The sequence below is a fragment of the Capra hircus genome, chromosome 6 (genome assembly GCF_001704415.2).
Source record: "Capra hircus breed San Clemente chromosome 6, ASM170441v1, whole genome shotgun sequence".
Classification (NCBI taxonomy): domain Eukaryota; kingdom Metazoa; phylum Chordata; class Mammalia; order Artiodactyla; family Bovidae; genus Capra; species Capra hircus.
In genome coordinates, this window is record NC_030813.1 from 7,380,491 (window position 1) to 7,400,689 (window position 20,199).

Genomic DNA, 20,199 nt, shown 5'->3' on the forward strand with positions numbered 1-20,199 from the left:
ATATTCCCTCTCCTTTCACTCGGAAGCATAAATGCTTAAGAGCATGCTGGGCAGCGCTGCTGAGAGCTCTGTTCAATGCTGGTTAGTTCACAGTCCAGCCAGCCATTCCGAGTTAAGAATATATATTTAAAAATTCTGAACAAAATGGTGCGTTACTTCCTATATGCTTCATCAAATCTGATTTCTCTTGTAAATATAAGTAGGGATCATTTGCAAAATAACAGAGTAGAATTTCCTGTGCAGACAGATGCTTTTTATATTTATAAAGCTTGAGCTCTTTTTTTCCCCTCTTTAATGCTCTGGGAAACTGGAAACTGATATGATTTTTCGTATCGAGTTTAGTTTAACATATGGCAGAGAACTCTCAGAGACGATCTCCAAACGTCGCAGTTAACAGTTTCCAGCCTACACAGGAAGCGGAGCTGTGCTGCTGACGCATTCCTCTTCTATGGGAAGACCGCAGAGAACAGCCTAAAGTTAAACCACAGAAACTGTGTGTATACAAAGTGCGGGGTTCAGCTGAAACCACAGTAACACACAAAGCTTTGGTTGATGTTTCAATTCCACTTCTACATTGTTCTAGCAAAATATTTCAAGGCATATCAATAACTACGTAGCTGTTAAGTCTATTCTTGGCTTTTACTCAGACAAACAAAAAGCAAGCTCTGAATGTGGATATTGCATATTCTGAGGGCCTTCAGTTTTGTAATCGCCTCATGGTTGTAAGTCTTCTACTAGATTCTTAAGTATAACAAAAACAAAACAAACACCTCATCCATTCAGAGCCCTTGGGGAAGAGTTAGGATGATCTTTGTGCAGAATAGCTTTCAGGTACTACATTCCTCCTGTATTACAGAGTATAGGAAAAATAAAGCATTGAATATACCAATTATCTCAGCTTTGCATAGAGGTGTATGTTTTGTCAGAAAACCATTCTATTCTAGCGCATAGCTGTGCTTTTTGAGTTCTTGGGTGCTTTTTATAGGTGTTTTGTTTTTTTACAGGGGGGTGAGTCCCTACTTTCTTTCTCAGCTTTTATTTCCCACTCCCATTGCTCTATCACTCTTTCTCTCATGTTTGTGCATAGTATGTCCCTTAGGATGAGAAACCAGACTAAGTGGTGTGGCTTCATTCTGTTTTAAAATGAGGCTCTTCATGGCTCTGAATGTGGGCCAGGGATAGTCTATCAACAAGGCACAATGACAGAGAAAGAATGAGGACTTTTCTCTTACTGTTTTTCTTTGGTCAAATTAGGGAATCTCTTTGAGCCCCGGTTTCCTCATCTATGATGTGCCTCATAGAATTGCTGTTGAGACGGAATAATTTAATATACACAAAGCCTCATGGAATTGCTGCTAGAATGAAATAGAGTCCCTTATGACAAGCTTGGACTTCCCTGGTGGCTCAGATGGTAAAGAATCCATCTACAATGCAGGAGACACAGGTCTGATCCCTGGGTCAGGAAGATCCCCTCCAGAAGAGCCTGGCAATCCACTCTGGTATTCTTGCCTGGAGAATTCCATAGACAGCGAAGCCTGGCAGGCTACAGGCCATGAGCTTGCAAAGAGTCGGACAGGACTGAATGACTAAACTTTCATCTTCTCAACAAGCATGGTGCCCATGGCCTGGCACAAGGTATCAACAGGTTCCCTTTGTCTCTTTCTCTCCTGCTCAGGGGCCCTTCTGGCTTATCACCTTGTTCTTTTTGCAGTCCATACAGTTGTGACAGGGAAAAAGCAGAATCACAGAAATATTAGTGTTTCACCACTTATCCTATGGAATTTTACAAGGTGTTAATATATTGAAATGTGAAGAAAAAGAGACTTTAGATGCTCAAAAAGTATTGCTGAACCAAATCCCCTAATATAATACTTTGACTTAAATAATTTCTATAAATGGTAATTCATAGTTGAACTGATTTGATCATTTTTTGTTAATAGAAACTCTTGTGTTAGTACTTTAAAAGTCAGTGCTTTATCTGTTAAAAAAAGATAATGGAAACTCATTAAAAGAAAAATTATAAAATACAGAAAAGCAGAAAGAAAAAAGTCCCAAATTTCAAAGTCCAAAGATCCGTTTCTCTTCAGTACTTTTATCTATAGATTTTTTTAAAGAAAGATTTTGATAGCTTATATATAATTTTGAATCCTAGTTATACATAATATAGGGCTGCCCTGGTGGCTCAGATGGTAAAGAATCTGTGGGCAATGCAGATTCAATCCCTGGGTTGGGAAGATACCCTGGAGAAGGGAATGGCAATCCACTCCAGTATTCTTGCCTGGAGAATTCCATGGACAGAGAAGCCTGACGTGTGCATGGGGTTGCAAAGTCAGACGTGACTGCTACTGCTACTGCTAAGTCACTTCAGTCGTGTCCGACTCTGTGCAACCCCACAGACGGCAGCCCACCAGACTCCCCCGTCCCTGGGATTCTCCAGGAAAGAACACTGGAGCAGGTTGCCATTTCATTCTCCAATGCATGAAAGGGAAAAGTGAAAGTGAAGTCGCTCAGTTGTGTCCATCCCTCAGCGACCCCATGGACTGCAGCCTTCCAGGCTCCTCCGTCCATGGGATTTTCCAAGCAAGAGTACTGGAGTGGGGTGCCATTGCCTTCTCCGCAGACGTGACTGAGCAACTAACATAAATATACATATCTTAACTTTTCAAATTATTGCCAAATTATTTGTACACACAAATGTTTAAATCTGCATAATAGCCTAAGTGGACATTATGTACACATTTCCTTTCAGTTGGACATCATTTATTTCCATTGTCTTTTCTTATTACAATTAGCACTTAAAAAAATCTAGAATAGATTCATAGGAGTGGAACTATAGTGTTAAAGGATAGGAAGATTTCTTTTAAAGGCTTTTGCCAAACTGGAAAATGGCAGTCTCAGAATTATAATTTTAGTATGGAGGACACCTAGTCAAGCCTCCCTGGCATTTCCCTGTCCTGTTTTCTCCAGATGAGTCTTAGCATCTTTTCACCCAGGATAGCAATCTCACCTGGGTTTGCTCACTTTACTGATGCCAATGCAGTGAGCACTCAGATGGCCTGGTAACACTTTTGAACCCTGACTTCTAATATCTATTAAATATCTAACTTCTAATAAGAGAGACCTGTGTTGTTATTATCTTGCTGAGTTCCTGACACACTGAGTTTATCCACAAGAACACAGGGTTCACTGGTTTGGAAGGAAAGATGTGGTCAACCTCCTCATCTTGGAAATCAAAAGGCCCAATTATCTGTGGGACTGATACCTCCCCTGAAGACAGTATCATATGACCTCCAGAAAGAACCGCAATTCTGCCGAGACCCAAGACCAAAACCTTAGGAGCAAATATATGCAATGACAGTGTGGCTTCTGTGGGGGCCTCCATCCAAGACAGGACACCACCGAGGCCTGCAGTAGGCAGCACAACTCTCTGGGCCCTCAGGCAAGCGAGGTCCAGTGGAACAAAGAGCGTTAGTGGAAGGCAGCCACGGAGAAAGGCAGTGCATTAAACCCTGCAAAGTAAAACCTTGTTGAGATCCTACTGGTTGCTACAGGGCACGCTGAGACACTCTAAACCTCAGTTATAATACAATACAATATGCCTTGGAGGTAAGATCGAAACAGTACCGAGCATCCTGCAGGGGATATCAAATAGGCGACATTCTAATTTGAACGTGACAGAACTTTCTTACATTATCCTGGCTAGCTCTGATTTTCCTTTCCTAAACAGAATTCTCAGGCATTTGGGGGTACAGTGAGAACTGATCTGGCTTTGACTGAGTTCTTCTAGAGCTGAAGTTCCTACAACCAAGAAAAGAGTGAGTAGGCAGGGCACCGAGGCTTCACGTTACACGAGAAGCCCTCTGAGATGGGTACACAGAGGTTTATGGAGAAGATGCTTGAGAGGCAGCAATTAAAATAGAATATTGTAAACTACCTGCTGTTCCTAAAACACACCAAGCACACTTATGGGGTCTTTGTACTTGCTGCTCCCTCTGCCTGGAGATAATATCAGGGAGGTAAGGGTTCAGTTCCCACGGGGTCCTGTGGGTCACGGTAAGGAGTCAGGCTTCTACAATGAAGAAGGAGGTCTGGAAGATGTGAGCAGAGACATAATATGACCTGACTTCCATTATTTCCCACTCAGTTACTTGAGGAGCATGTTATAAACCTATAGAAAAGCAAAAAATTAAGACAATGAACATCTGTATATCCTTTACCTATTCTCCAGCTGGTTTCATTTCACTCCATTTGCTTTGTATTTTCTTTGTTTCTCTCTCAAATGTACCTGTTATTTTGCTAAATCACTTGGAAATAAGTTGCAGAGTAAAACACTGCCACTAAATCCTTAGCATGCATCATCGAAGAACACTATAAAATCAAATCTAATCATGTCTAAGAAGATATAATTAATTATCATCTATTGTTCAGTTCCTATTTAAATTGCTCTATTTGTTCCATAGTTGTCTGTGATAAATCATATTTTCCAAAGATGCCCCCTGCCCCACCAGTTTCTCTCTCTTCTAAAACTCTGTCACTCCCTTGTGGAGAGGTGGAATCAAATTCTCCTCCCTCTGAATGCAGGCAAGCACCATGTGAGCAGGCATGCTGCTTTGGCTTCTGAACCCCAGGCAGTTCTGCTTCTGCCTTGCTCATCCTGACACTTGATGAGTTCTGTGTGAGTGCCCGAGGGCTTCTTGCTGTGAGGAAGCCCCTAGAAGCCTGGGGGAGAGGTCACAAAGGAGAGGGTGGGATGACTGGAGAGAATAGCATCAAACATATATATTATCATATGTGAAACAGGTAACCAGCACGAGTTCAAGTTTGATGCATGAAGGAGGGCACCCAAAGCCGGTGCTCCGGGACAACCTAGAGGGGAGTGGGGAGAGAGAGGTGGGAGGCTGGGTTCAGGACAGGGGGGCACATGTATACCTATGGCCGGTTCATGGTGATGTAGGGCGGAAGCCATCGCGATACTGTAAAATAATTATCGTCCAATTAAAATTTAAAAATTAATTAAAAACAAACAAGCAGCAAGAAAAGAGCCCCCAGACAGTGAGGAGATGCCCTGCCAGCTAGCAGCTGTTCAGCCGCCAAGTTTTCAGCTCTAGTCACCATCTGACTGCAGCCTCAAGAGACACTGGAGACCAGAATCTTCACCATGTGCAGCCCTCCCTGAATTCTGACCTATAGAAACCATGAGTCATGACAAAATAATTAGTTTTCTTTTTAAGCCATTGTGTTTTGGGGATGCTTTGTTACCCAGAAGTAACAACTAGAAAAATGACTTTTATATATTTTTTAAAAATTCAGGATTGAATGAAGGCTTAAGATTTAAAAATTGTATTAGGTTATTATGTCTTTTGGGCTTCCTCAGATGGTAAAGAATCCACCTGCAATGCAGGAGACCTGGGTTTGATCCCTGGGTTGGGAAAATCCTCTGGAGAAAGGCATGGCAACCCACTCCAGTATTCTTGCCTAGAAAATCCCCATGGACAGAGGAACCTAGCAGGCTATAGTCCATGGGGTTGCAAAGAGTCAGACATAACTGAGAGACTAAAAGATTATATCTTCTGGTTTCTTTTAAACTAGAATGATCCTTCTTTAATTTTTTCAAACATGATATTTTTTTGAAAACTCCAGAACATTTGTTTTATAGAATATACCAGATTTTAGACTTGTGAAATTGTTTTTACATGATTAAATTCATGGTTAAAATGTACTGTCAAGGGATTTCTCTGGTGGTCCATTGTCTGGGACTCCATGCTTCCAATGCAGGGGGTATGAGTTGAATCCCTTGTTGGGGATCAGGATCCTACATGCTGCAACTAAGAGTCTGCATGCTAAAACTAGGGATCCCACATGCCACAAATAAGATGCGTCACAGCCAAAGAAATAAATAAAAATAAATATTAAAAAAATCAAATGGATTCTTTTTAATGGCTGAGTAATAGTCCATTGTATGTATGTACCACAGCTTTCTTATCCATTCATCTGCTGATGGACATCTAGGTTGCTTCCATGTCCTGGCTATTATACACAGTGCTGCGATGAACATTGGGGTACATGTGTCTCTTTCAATTCTGGTTTCCTTGGTGTGTATGCCCAGCAGTGGGATTGCTGGGTCATAAGGCAGTTCAATTTCCAGTTTTTTAAGGAATCTCCATACTGTTCTCCATAGTGGCTGTACTAGTTTGCATTCCCACCAACAGTGTAAGAGGGTCACCTTTTCTCCACACCCTCTCCAGCATTTATTGCTTGTAGACTTTTGGATCACAGCCATTCTGACTGGCGTGAAATGGTACCTCATTGTGGTTTTGATTTGCATTTCTCTGATAATGGGTGATATTGAGCATCTTTTCATGTGTTTGTTAGCCATCTGTATGTCTTCTTTGGAGAATTGTCTATTTAGTTCTTTGGCCCATTTTTTTCTTTTTTTTGTTTTTTAGAATTCATTTATTAGATTTGTGACTTAAATTTTTTATTACATTTTAATTGATTAAATGATCAATTATATTTTTTTCCTTTTTTTTTTTTTACTTTATTTTACTTTACAATACTGTACTGGTTTTGCCATACATCAACATGAATCCGCCACGGTTGTACATGAGTTCCCAATCCTGAACCCCACTCCCACCTCCCTCCCTATACCATCTCCCTGGGTCATCCCAGCAGTTCTAATGAGGTGGATGAAACTGGAGCCGATTATACAGAGTGAAGTAAGCCAGAAAGAACAACACCAATACAGTATACTAATGCATATATATGGAATTTAGAAAGATGGTAACGATAACCCTGTATGCGAGACAGCCAAAGAGACACAGATGTGTAGAACAGTCTTTTGGACTCTGTGGGAGAGGGAGAGAGTGGGATGATTTGGGAGAATGGCACTGAAGCATGTATATCATATAAGAAACGAATCGCCAGTTTGATGCAGGATACAGGATGCTCGGGGCTGGTGCACTGGGTTGACCCAGAGGGATGGTATGGGGAGGGAGGCAGGAGGGGGGTTCAGGATTGGGAGTACATGTACACCCGTGGCAGATTCATGTTGAAGTATGGCAAAACCAATACAATGTTGTAAAGTAAAAAAAAAAAAAAATATATATATATATATATATATAAAATAAAAAAATTAAATAAAAAAAAATCACAGCTAGGATGAATTCTGGGGGATACAAAGAGACTAAAAAATCCAACTGCCCCCTTAAAAAATCTACTGTCAGAAAAATAAAAAGGTATCTTTTAAAGTTCTTTCACTTTTAGAAAAAATGTGGTAAAAAAAACATGAAATCTACCCTCTTAGCAAATTGCTTAATGTACAGTATCGTATGTACACATGGTTGTACAGTAGATGTCTAGAACTTCTCATCTTGCATAGCTAGAACTCCATACCCACTGAAGAGCAACTCTCCATCTTCTCCCTCTAGCCCCTGGCAGCCACCATTCTACTATGTTTCCATGAGTCTGACTACTTTAGACACCTGAAGAAATGGATTTATGCAATATTTGTCCTTTTGTGACTGGCTCATTTCACTTAGCATATACTGTCCTCAAGTTTCATTCATGTTGTAGCCTATGATAGGATTTTCTTCCTTTTTAAGGCTGAATTATATTCCATTGTGCATATATACCATATTTTCTTTATTCATTCATCTGTCAAAGGACATTTCTTGTCTATTGCAAATAATGCTGCAGTGAACATTGGACAGCCAGTATCTCTTTAAGATCTCATTTTCAATTCTTCTCGACAAATATCCAAAAGTAAAAATGCTGGATCATATGTGTGCTAAATCGTTCCAGTCATGTCTGACTTTTTGTGACCCTATGGACTGTAGCCCACCAGGCTCTTCTGTCCATGGATTCTCCAGGCAAGAATACTGGAGCAAGTTGCCATGACCTTCTCCAGACTGGACCATATGGTAGTCCTACATATGGTAGTCCTATTTTTAATTTTTTCAGGAAATTCCATTCTGTTTTCCATAGTGGCTGTAACATTTCACATTCTCTCCTTAGAGGTTGCACAACTTTGCACCACTATGATGTATGAGAGTATCTGTTTTCCCCCAGCCTTGTTAACAGAATATTTTATCAATATAAATTTTTGACAATATGGTGGATAAGAAATGGTATTTCAGTATCTTTAACCTTGGATTTTTCTTCCTGTGCATGAAACTGATCAGCTTTTCATAAAGTTCAGTTCAGTTCAGTTGCTCAGTTGTGTCTGACTCTTTGTGACCCCATGGACTGCAGCACTCCAGGCTGCATCACCAGCTGTCCATCAGCCTGTCCATCACCAACTCCCAGAGTTTACTCAAACTCATGTCCATCGAGTCGGTGATGCCATCCAGCCATCTCATCCTCTGTCGTCCCCTTCTCCTCCTGCCTTCAATCCCTCCCAGCATCACAGTCTTTTCAAATGAATCAGTTCTTCGCATCAGGTGGCCGAAGTATTGGAATTTCAGCTTCAGCATCCGTCCTTACAATGAATATTCAGGACTGATTTTCTTTAGGATGGACTGGTTGGATCTCCTTGCAGTCCAAGGGACTCTCAAGAGTCTTCTCCAGCACCACAGTTCAAAAACATCAATTCTTTGGCATTCAGCTTTTTTTATAGTCCAGCTCTCACATCCATACATGACCACTGGAAAAACCATAGCCTTGACTAGACGGACCTTTGTTGGCAAAGTAATGTCTCTGCTTTTGAATATGCTGTCTAGATTGGTCATAACTTTTCTTCCAAGGAGTAAGCATCTTTTAATTTCATGGCTGCAGTCACCATCTGCAGTGATTTGGGAGCCCAAGAAAATAAAGTCTGCCACTGTTTCCACTGTTTCTCCATCTATTTGCGATTAAGTAATGGGATTGGATGCCATGATCTTAGTTTTCTGAATGTTGAGTTTAAGCCAACTTTTTCACTCTCCTCTTTCACTTTCATTAAGAGGCTCTTTAGTTCTTCTTCACTTTCTACCATAAGGGTGGTGTCATCTGCATATCTGAGGTTATTGATATTTCTCCTGGCAATCTTGATTCCAGCTTGTGCTTCTTCCAGCCCAGCTTTTCTCATGATGTACTGTGCATATAAGTTAAATAAGCACAGTGACAAAAAAAAAGCAGCCTTGACATACTCCTTTTCCTATTTGGAACCTGTCTGTTGTTTCATATCTGGTTCTAACTATTGCTTCCTGATCTGCATATAGATTTCTCAAGAGGCAGGTCAGGTGGTCTGGTATTCCCATCTCTTTCAGAATTTTCCACAGTTTATTATGATCCACACAGTCAAAGGCTTTGGCATAGCCAACAAAGCAAAAATAGATGTTTTTCTGAAACTCTTGCTTTTTCAATGATCCAACAGATGTTGGCAATTTGATCTCTGGTTCCTCTGCCTTTTCTAAAACCAGCTTGAACATCAGGGAGTTCACGGTTCACGTATTGCTGAAGCCTGGCTTGGAGAATTTTGAGCATTACTTTGCTAGCATTGAGATGAGTGCACTTCTGTGGCAGTTTGAGCATTATATACAACCCCATGGACTATATATAATTCTCCAGGCCAGAATACTGGAGTGGGTAGCCTTTCCTTTCTCCAGGGGATCTTCCCAACCCAGGGATCGAACCCAGGTCTCCCGCGTTGCAGGCAGATTCTTTACCAGCTGATCCACAAGGGAAGCTCTTTCATAATGTTAATGACTTTCAAAAGGATATCCCTGAATGGCATGTTGGGAGAAATGAAAGCACAGTAATGCAAACTCTTGAGTCAAATGAATTCTGTGAGTGGGTATTTCCAAGGCACCTAGATTTTGCATCAGATTCAAAGACAGCATACATATATGCGTGTATGTTAATCCACTGTCATTTATTGAGTCTACTATGCAACAAAATTTTGCAATATATTGGTTAAAAATAGAATAAAACATGATGCTTTCTATTAAGGAATGCACAAACTATTGGATGAGAAAGATAATTGATTACAGTATTGGGGGCAAGTTATGTTACAGTTATGCCATGTTCTATAAGAACACAGAAGAGAAACTGGAGAGTTGGGGGAATTTTTATATAAAAAGATGATAAATAAGCTCAGATTTTCTGGAAGGTATGCCAGCCTGAGCTAGAGGCACTTGAAGGCACAGAATGAGATAACAGGTCTTGTGTGCTGCTGCTGCTGCTAAGTCGCTTCAGTCGTGTCCGACTCAGTGCGACCCCAGAGACGGCAGCCCACCAGGCTCTGCCATCCCTGGGATTCTCCGGGCAAAAACACTGGAGTGGGTACAGTAGGGAACTACAAATTCTTCTGTATGCATGGAGTGAAAGGTGGATATATGAGATTATTGAGAAAAGAAACCATAAAGGTGTGTAGGAGCCAGGCTTAATTTTTTCCAAGTTAAAGATTTTTTGTTTGTTTATCCTATAAGTTATGTGAAACCACGAAAGGATTAAACAAAGAATAACATAATATTCATTTCTTTAATATCTAATTTCTTAAAAATATCTATTTCAATGAGTTGAGAATTTACAATATTCCTATTTTTCTTAACTGTAGAATCAAAAAGATTTGATCATGCTTTCTTGGACTATTCTTAATTTCACAGTGGCAAGTAATTATATAACACTAGTTAGTCATGAAGAACACTGATAGAAAGATAGGGCTAATATGGAAAGTAGAAAACAAATGAAATAAAGTGTCTTTTGGCTTTGCAAATTTAAAATTTTAAATTTAATAGAACAAAAATTGTTTTAAATGTTTTGTTATATGTAATATCAATAAGATTTATTATTTTAAGACAAATATATAGTTTATTATTCATAATTCTTTAAAAGTACATTTGACATTTTTCCTTAGCTATAACTGTTTATTATAGCTTTTACTTATTTTTTGTTTTTCACTCAAAAAATGGGTTGCTTTTTCTAGATAATGGCCAGAAATTTTAAGCCATTCACACATTTTCGTGGCACCAGGTAACCGAGTCCTATTAAGAGGTGACGTGCATCACATTAAGGCCAGTTTACCCAGGAGTGCAGAAGCAGTGTGTTGCAGTGGTGGAAGCGCCGACCCCAGAGTCACCAAGGCTGAGATGCTCTTCAGAAAAACACGGCATGGCCTTGAGTCTAAAATTGGGTGATCAAGTAGGGGAATTTTGTGGTTCTTTCCAGCTTTAATTATCCATTGTTTCACGTCAGGCTAATTCATCATCACTTGTAAAAACCTGCCAAACATTTAGGGCTCCATAAAAAATTTCCTGGATCCTGAATTTCTTTCTCTTGAAAGCAGAGAATCTGCTAGAATGTAGTTATATTAAAACCAGGCTTACTGTTACGCACATTTGGATATGACCCTAAGTCAAGCGATGCCCCTAAAACATAGCTATTCTTGCGTTTAGTTAATTATTTAGAAAACATTTAGTGACCTCTTACCAGATTTAAAACATTAATCCATATACCATGGGAAGCACAAAAATGAAACACACACAGATCATTCTGCAAGAATGTCCCCTCATATAGAAGAAAAGGTGCTATATATGTACACAAATAACTGTGTAGCGAGGCAGGTGTTAGGTGACATATGGGACAGATAGGAAACAACTGGAATGAGTAAATACTAATTCTCCCTCTGATATATCACTAAATAAATAATTACATTTTATATCCTTCACTGTGTTCCATAATTCTTTATTATTGTTGTCTTTAATCTAACATTTTATGTGTGTGTGCGCTGGTTTTAAGAGTATACATGTTAAATGTAGACTTATAAAAATTAGGCAAATGAGCAAAAATCATCTTTAATGTTATGATCTAGGGCAACCATTGTTAACATTCTGCTGAATTCATTCTAGTTTATTTGCATGCTCACATCTAGTTTTCCAATAACTTACTTTTTTCATTAAATATAAATATTTTCTATATCATTAAAAATTATTATACAATGTATTTTTTAATGGCTGAATGTATTCCACTATGGGGGAAATATAATTTGCTCTTGTAGTACCCCTACCCCATTGTTGGACATTTAATTTCATTCATTCACATATGAAATACTACTTCTTACCAAGGTCTGGAGTATCACTGAAGCTCATAATTACTATCTTTCAAATCTGGTATAATTAAAATTTTTTTCTTTCCTGTAGCTAATAACTACTTGATTCTATCAGATTTTCTCATTCGCATTCAGTCCTTAGAAAGTGTCATGTGCTAAATTACTAGCATGCCTACTTACACCTGGACCTTTCATTTTCTTTTCTTTCTTTAAAAAACTCTTTATTTTGTATTGTGCTATAGCAAGTTAACAATGTTGTGATAGTTTTAGGTGAATAGCAAAGGGACTCAGCAATACATATACATGTATCCCTTCTCCCCCAAACTCCCCTTCCATATCCAGGCTGCCACATAACACTGAGCAGAGTTCCATGTGTTATACAGTAGGACCTTTCTTAATTTTAACACAAACTTTATCCAGACATTTTATTTTGGGATGGAGAATTCATGGGAAACAGGCCGTGGGAAACACTCCTCAGTCTGTTCTGCAAGGCAGACCTCACTAACTAATGATAGTAGTCTTTCCTTGGCTAAGACGTGGGCTGAGTCTAGAAGTGCGCTTCTTAACCACAAGTCTCTAGGGAACTACAGTTGCTTCCAAAAATTGGAGTTTGCGTGCCAGATGAAGTTAATTTGGATTCCTTGAATATATTTTGGTATCTAACAAGGTCTGTCATTTATTTTGAATCCCAGGATTTATCTGAAAGTAATTGTCTACTGAAGGTTTTCTGAATCAGAAAAGAACAAGTTCTGGGAAGTTTTTTCTCCTGTTTATTCCCTGTGAATCTCCTCAGCAAGACAAATTTGCCAAAGGTTATTGATAAAGGCCTGAAAAGTAGCACACTTTGCTAAACATTTGAAGGGTTTGTTCAGTTAGTTTAGTCCAAATTAGTATTCAAGGTTAACATAAGCTTTACTATGAGATGTTTTTCAATTAAGATAATAATATGGTTTTTAATTAGTAAAGAATAAATAATTGTAAATATATTGGACATGACCAATGCAAAGAAATAGAGGAAACAATAAAATGGGAAAGACTCGAGATCTCATCAAGGAAATTGGAGATACCAAGGGAACATTTCATACAAAGATGGGCACAATGAAGGACAGAAATGGCAAAGACCTAACAGAAGTAGGAGAGATTAAGAAGAAGTGGCAAGAATACACAGAAGAACTATACGAAAAAGGTCTTAATGACCCAGATAACCACCATGGTGTGGTCACTCTCCTAGAGCCAGACATCATGGAGGGTGAAGCCTAGTAGGCCTTAGGAAGCCTTACTATGAACAAAGCTAGTAGAGGTGATGGAATTCCAGCTGAGCTATTTAAAAATCCTAAAATATGATGCTGTTAAAGTACTGCTGTCAATATGCTAGCAAATCTGGAAAACTCAGCAGCGGCCACAGGACTGGAAAAGGTCTGTTTTCATTTCAATCCCAAAGGAAATGCCAGAGAATGTTCAAACTACTGTACAGCTGTGCTAATTTCACATGCTAGCAAGGTAATGCTCAATATCCTTCAAGCTAGGCTTCAGCAGCATATGAACCGAGAACTTCCAGATGTATAAGCTGGATTTAGAAAAGGCAGAGGAACGAGAAATCAAATTGCCAACATTGGTTGGATCATAGAAAAAGCAAGGAAATAAAAAATAATCTACTCCTGCCTCACTGACTGTGTGGATCACAACAAACTGTGGAAAATTCTTAAAGAGATGGGAATACCAGAGCACCTTACCTGCCTTCTTAGAAACCTGTATTCAGGTCAAGAAGCAACAGCTCGAACTGGCCATGGAATAATGGAGTGGTTCCAAACTGGGACATCAGGTACATCAAGGCTGTATCTTATCACCCTGCCTATTTACAGAGTACATCAGGTGAAATGTTGGGCGGGATGAATCCCAAGCTGGAATGAAGATCACTTGGAGAAATATCAGCAACCTCAGATTTGTAGATACAACCCTAATGGCAGAAAGCAAAGAGGAACTAAAGAGCCTCTTGATGAGGGTGAAAGAGGAGAGTGAAAAACCTGGCTTAAAGCTTAACATTCAAAAAATGAAGATCATGGCATCTGGTCCCATCACTTCATTGCAAATTGATGGGAAAAAAGTGGAAACAGTGGCAGATTTTATTTTCCTGTACTCCAAAATCACTGTGGACAGTGACTGAAGCCATGAAATTAAAAGACACTTCTCCTTGGAAGAAAAGCTATGACAAATCTAGACAGTGTATTAAAAAGTGGAGACATCACGTTGCTGACAAAAGTCCATATAGTCAAAGCTATGATTTTTCCAGTAGTCACGTGTGGATGTGAGAATTGGACCATAAAAAAGGCTGAGTACTGGAGAATTGATGCTTTCAATTTGTGGTGTTGGAGAAGACTCTTGAGAGTCCCTTGGACTGCATGGAGATCAAACCAGTCAATCCTCAAGGAAATCAGCCCTGAATATTCATTGGAAGGACTGGTGCTTAAGCTGAAGCTCTAATACTTTGACCACCTGCTGTGAAGAGCTCACTCATTGGAAAAGACCTGATACTGGGAAAGATTGAAGGCAAGAGGAGAAGGGGGTGACAGAGGATGAGATGGTTGGATGGCATCACCAACTCAATGGACATGAGTTTGAGCAAGCTCTGGGAGATAGTGAAAGATAGGAAACCTGGCATGCTGCAGTTCATGGGGTCACAAAGAGTCAGACACGACTTAGCAACTGAACAACAACAACAATTGGTCATGAATGATCTAGTTTTGAATTCTTCTATGTTAAATACAACTAATTTGGTTTACAAAGTTCTAAATTACAATACTATTAAGAATTTCTTAAGCGCCAAAGCAACTGTTGTTTAAAAAAATCAAATAAATGATTACCCGTTCACAGTCCTATTGTTCTTTGATGAAAGGAAATAGAAAACATTAGAATTTTACAGATTATAGGTTAAGGAGTCTTAAAATTATGGTGATAATGTTACCATATTAAGAATATTTTAATTGAGTTTTCAGTTCACAATCAGGCATTGGTTTAACTCTTTTGGTTGAATTGAGGGAAAAAAAGAAGAAAACCATAGGAAATGATTCCAAAGAGACTTCTATTTGTAAAGAAGATAGAAGAACCAGGTTATTTCTGATATATAAATCAGAATTATTTATATTTTGGCCAGTAGGAAGGTTAATAAACTTCCAAAAGGCCAAATGCCATACAAATTCAGACTATAGTGATTTTTGGATATGTGCGCTTATTTTGCCCAAAGATGAGTTACCCTTACTTACTTTTATCTCATTTTCTAGGAGCTGAGAAATAGATAGCTATTGAATACTAGTAGACAGTGAAAAATATCTGCAATTTTGATTGCAAGACCAGTAAAATTAAGGCCAAGAGAGGGTTCTGAGAATTTTTTTCCCATTTGGAGAATTACATTAAAAAAAATCTTGAATATTGCTGATATTAGGGACAAATTTACTGTAAATAAATACAGCTTTACATTTCATATCAGTGATTTTCAGAAGGGAAATAAAAATCCCTTTTCCTTCTACACCTTACTTCAATTAGTTATTTCTCATAAACTCTATGACACTTGCCTCAAATAGAAATAAATACAAATGGTTCCTTTGGAAGCTGGCACCTTGGTATTGAGAAGTAAAGGAGAAAGAATAGTAGTAGCCCAACAAAACAGGCTGCTCTGCCCTGGCCTGAGACAGCAAAACAAGGTCTGACGCGAATGTTCCAGTAATGACCATATTTGCTTATCTGATTCCTCTCCCATTTCACATCTACTTTTACTTTAAGTAAGAAAAAAATAGAGGTACAGTCACCTAAATGAAAGACTGGTCCCATTAGGAACAGAAGAGTTTCATAGGTGAACATTTTATTCTGCATGAAAGCAAGAATATCTGAATTTTGATCTCTTTCCAGTGCAGAGAAGGGTTTGCTAGAGCACTTCCTTGGTTCTTCTGTAGGTTCCTCATCTCATTACTACTTGAAGAATTAGTTTCCCCCATTACTAAATGTGGTTCCATTTAGTTATTAGTTACTGTTTTATAACTGAAACTTCATATTGATTTGGCTGATAACTACCAAAACCCTGCCCTGTTTTTCATCTGTTTTGTCACTTTTCATTATCTATTTGGAGAAAAGCTCAAAGTACTTACTGGGTTGAGGACCACAGTGAAGAAAAGTTCCCCTCCCTGGATACTCTTGTCCAGCTCTTTAGGACCTCCTGGATATTCTTTATAGAAAATTGTGTGAGTGAAAAGCCCACAGGTTTGTCTTGGAAGAACCTGAAGGAAGAACGACAAGTAAGGAAAAAGTTCCCTTCAAACAATTAATATGCTGACATAGCTTCTTCCCTCATGGAAGATAAAGTTGGTGTCTTTATTCAACTCTTTACTGTGGTGACTTAGTTGCCAAGTTATGTCCAGCTCTTGAGACCGCATGGACTATAGCCTGCCAGGCTCCTTTGTCCGTGGGATTTCCCAGGCAAGAATACTGAAATGGGTTGCTATTCCTACTCCAGGGGATCTTCCCAACCCTGGGATCGAACATGAGTCTCCTGCATTGCAGGTGGATTCTTTATCTCTGAGATCATTCATCCCCCAATTCCTTCATAATCTGGAAAGTGGGGATGACATCACTATAGGAGGAATACTGAAGACAGTGGAAGAAATATGTGAAAACTAAGACAGACTTTGAATTATTTTAGCCACTTATCTATTTTAAATCTCCAAGTCATTACTTCTGTTATGAAATCTAGTATGTTCCAGCATCTTATGAAATAAAACAAAAAAAGTAAAAATGAAATTTAAAACATATTGGATTTGCCTGTGCTATACATTGTAATTCTCGTATGGCAAAAAATTTAAGGATAATACTTCTATCAAATTCTACACATGCATTAGAAAATGAAGCCAATTAGTAACTTAATATGATTCTTAGGAAATAACATTATAAATTAGAACAAATATTTGAGACACAAGTCATAGTTTCAGCTCTACTCTGACAGGACCACTGTAGGTTGTAGCAACAGCCCCAGATTCTAAGTCTGAAGACTGCCAGTTCCAAAAGAAAGAAAGAGATTATGCATTTGGTTAGCAATTTTTGTAATGTATCACAAACAAAATGATAAAAAAGTCACTTAGTAAAAAGTATTCTTTTTATCTTTGGTATATAGAAGCCATTATTTATTTCAATTACACATATTTAATGATAAGGATTTTTTTTCAAATTCTTACAGCTTTCCTGGTAAAATGGCAGTATAATTTTAAAAGGGTGAGCAAAAGCTGTGCAAGATGGTATAATCTTTAGCTAAATTTTATTTAATGACTTCTTTATGATCTGCATTTGTCATTATTCACTTGAAGTGGTAGAAAATAAGTGAATAGGAGAGATACAAGTTTTACAGAATTTTAAATAAGCAAGTCTTCAGCTTATTGTCCTAAGCAATCAATCTCCAGTTTTTTCTGTCTTGATTCTTAAAGCACAGTTGGTTCAGTTAGTGTTGTCAGAATATTACTGTACATGACTCCCCATGCTTTGCAATTCCCTAGAAATATACCAGCTCTTTTTCTTTCATTTGAATGTGCATTATAATAAATTTCAATCTAGTCCTTGAAAGTTTTCTTAGAAAACATGATTCTCAGCTCAATCAATATATTATATATTGCTGTGTAAATAAAAACTGAACATATCCTATTTATTTTGGTAAATTGGTTCAAGTTATGTCCTTAGAAGCTATTTTATCTTGATGAGATCATTTAGAGAACTTCAGTTTAATTGCCGAGTATTAGCTCTGATGATATTTATGTTTAAAAGCATTATATATTCTCATAATGTTATACACAAAATCAACAACAAAAAAGAACTAAGTGCCAAACTATTCTAACCAAATCAAATATATTCCTTAATAACTCATGGAAATACAATTTCCTGGAAATAGCAGTTATTTCACAAATACCAATTCAAAATTCCATGCAAGTCCAGGTGGGAGAACACAATGGTATATCCTTTATATTCAAGAAGGATTTAAAGGGCATGGGAGGTAGTGTATGGGAGGTAGAGAGAATTATCCCAAAGCTAAATAATGAAATGCCTACATGTAATTAAATGCCAGGTTAATTTTACATTTTAAATATGCATGATTCTGAGTCACTTTTAGCATTTAGTTTGAATATCTTGCTTGAAAAACTGTGGTAACATAAAGAGCCAACTTTGGGACTTGATTATCTAGCTGATTCTATGCAATAGAGAGAGACAAAAGTGAAAAGATATTTGAGCCTCATTTATTTCTCAAATTATTTGTATTTGAACAGAGGGAAGAGGAAGTGTTAGGCTTTACCTTGCAACTGTGGGGAGGATCACGCTTGCTGAGAGGATGAGAGTCACTGTGAGCCCTAGGATGGTCAGTGGGCCACTGAAGGAGGCTGAGGAGACCATCAGCGTGTAGGAGGGTCATGTCCATTGCTTTGCTCCCTAATTCCAGTGCTGCAGGACACTGACCATGTTTCCTGAAATAGCTCTCTTGTGTTAGAGAAGGAATAAGAGAGGTTTTAGGCAATCTGCTCTCTAGAACTGTTTCTGGGAGTGTAACACTATCAAATTCAAACTCTCATATATTGATAAGCCCCTGGAAACTTTATAGCTGCTGACCCTAACTAACTAGGAGATGGTTATGAAAACCATAATCACAAGAATCTCCACTGCTGCTGCTGCTGCTAAGTCGCTTCAGTCGTGTCCGACTCTGTGCGACCCCATACACGGCAGCCCATCAGGCTCCCCCGTCCCTGGAATTCTCCAGGCAAGAGCACTGGTGTGGGTTGCCATTTCCTTCTCCAACGCATGAAAGTGAAAAGTGGAAGTGAAGTCGCTCAGTCATGTCCAAATCTTAGCCAGCCCTTGGACTGCAGCCTACCAGGCTCCTCTGTCTGTGGGATTTTCCAGGCAAGAGTACTGGAGTGGAGTGCCATTGCCTTCTCCGAGAATCTCCGCTAATGGATCTAGAGCCAATATCCTATACGCAAGGCCTGAATTAGGGCTTCCCTGATGGCTCAGTGGGTAAAGAATCTGCCTGCAATGAAAGAGATGTGGGTTCAATCCCTGGGTCAGGAAGATCTCCTAGAGGAGGAAATGGCAACCCCCTCCAGTATTCTTTCCCGAAAAATCCCATGGACAGAGGAGCCTTCAGGGCAGTAGTCCAAAGGGCCACAAAGAGTCAGATATGACTGAGCGATTGAGCATGCATGCACAAGCAAGGCCTGAATCCAGAGCAACTGCCAACAAGTGTTCCTGGGAAATGCCACCCATGAGGCTGCTGGGAGGGTTGATGGGAGTCTCTACCAGTGGGTATCTCCATTAGAAAGAGTGAATAAAGAATCAGGTCTGCAATCTAATTGCTTTGAGGTCTCTGGCTCTCTTCAGAGAGTCACATTTAACAACCAGGGATTAGGATGGGATGTCTTGGTTTTCTATCAGTTCCTTACTGAATAAAGAGAAAAAGCTGCCTTATAACGCAATAGGACTGGAGCCTCAGAGCCTCTGGTTAGGGCACAAACACCTTGAAATGTGGTAAGTCTTTATGTTCCCAGTGGAGTTACAAGATGATATGTTATGGGAATTCAGAGGAGAATAAGACCAGTGTAGGCTGGACCTAGGTGTTGAACTGCTAGACATACACCAAGGTGCTTTATGTTCTATAAGATACTGGACTTGATACTGAGGAATAAATGGAGTGGTCAGAAAGTCTTTCAAGGTTGAAGGGATGACAAAGGCATGGACACAGTGATATTGCTGCAGATCTTTTTGGCTGGAGTGAGTCTGTGCTAACTATGGGAAAATAGGAGCTAGAAAGGTAGACTTAAATTGTTTTTAGGTCCCTGCAGAGCAAGATAAAGGGTGTGGAAACAACTGGAAAGAATAGGTTAGGAAGGTCAAGATGAAGGCAGCATTTTAGGATTAAAAGGTTGGGACTGTCCATGGGATGGACTGTGGTAGGGGGTAGATAGAAGCTGTAAATAGATGAAATAGGAATCAGCCCTGTGGTTTACGAGTAAGAGCCAAGGCAGTGCATTAGGCTGTGAGAAAGGTAGTGAATATTACAATATTATGAAGGAATTATTGATGGAATGAAGAGACTTGATTGGACATGGGGTGGGTTGCACAATGTTCAAATCGCTGAAACTGAATTAGGAATA

The 20,199-nt window shown here is 39.0% G+C and overlaps 1 protein-coding gene across 3 annotated transcripts in view; it reads right to left on the minus strand.

Moving 5' to 3' along the window:
- NDST3 (N-deacetylase and N-sulfotransferase 3) overlaps positions 1-20,199 on the minus strand; it is a 174,448-nt gene that overhangs the window by 54,759 nt on the left and 99,490 nt on the right. For all 3 annotated transcript variants that reach the window (XM_013964458.2, XM_005681278.2, XM_018049185.1), the window contains exon 6: positions 16,165-16,293. In XM_013964458.2, coding sequence (XP_013819912.2) covers positions 16,165-16,293 — 129 coding nt within the window. The remainder of the gene's footprint in view (positions 1-16,164; positions 16,294-20,199) is intronic.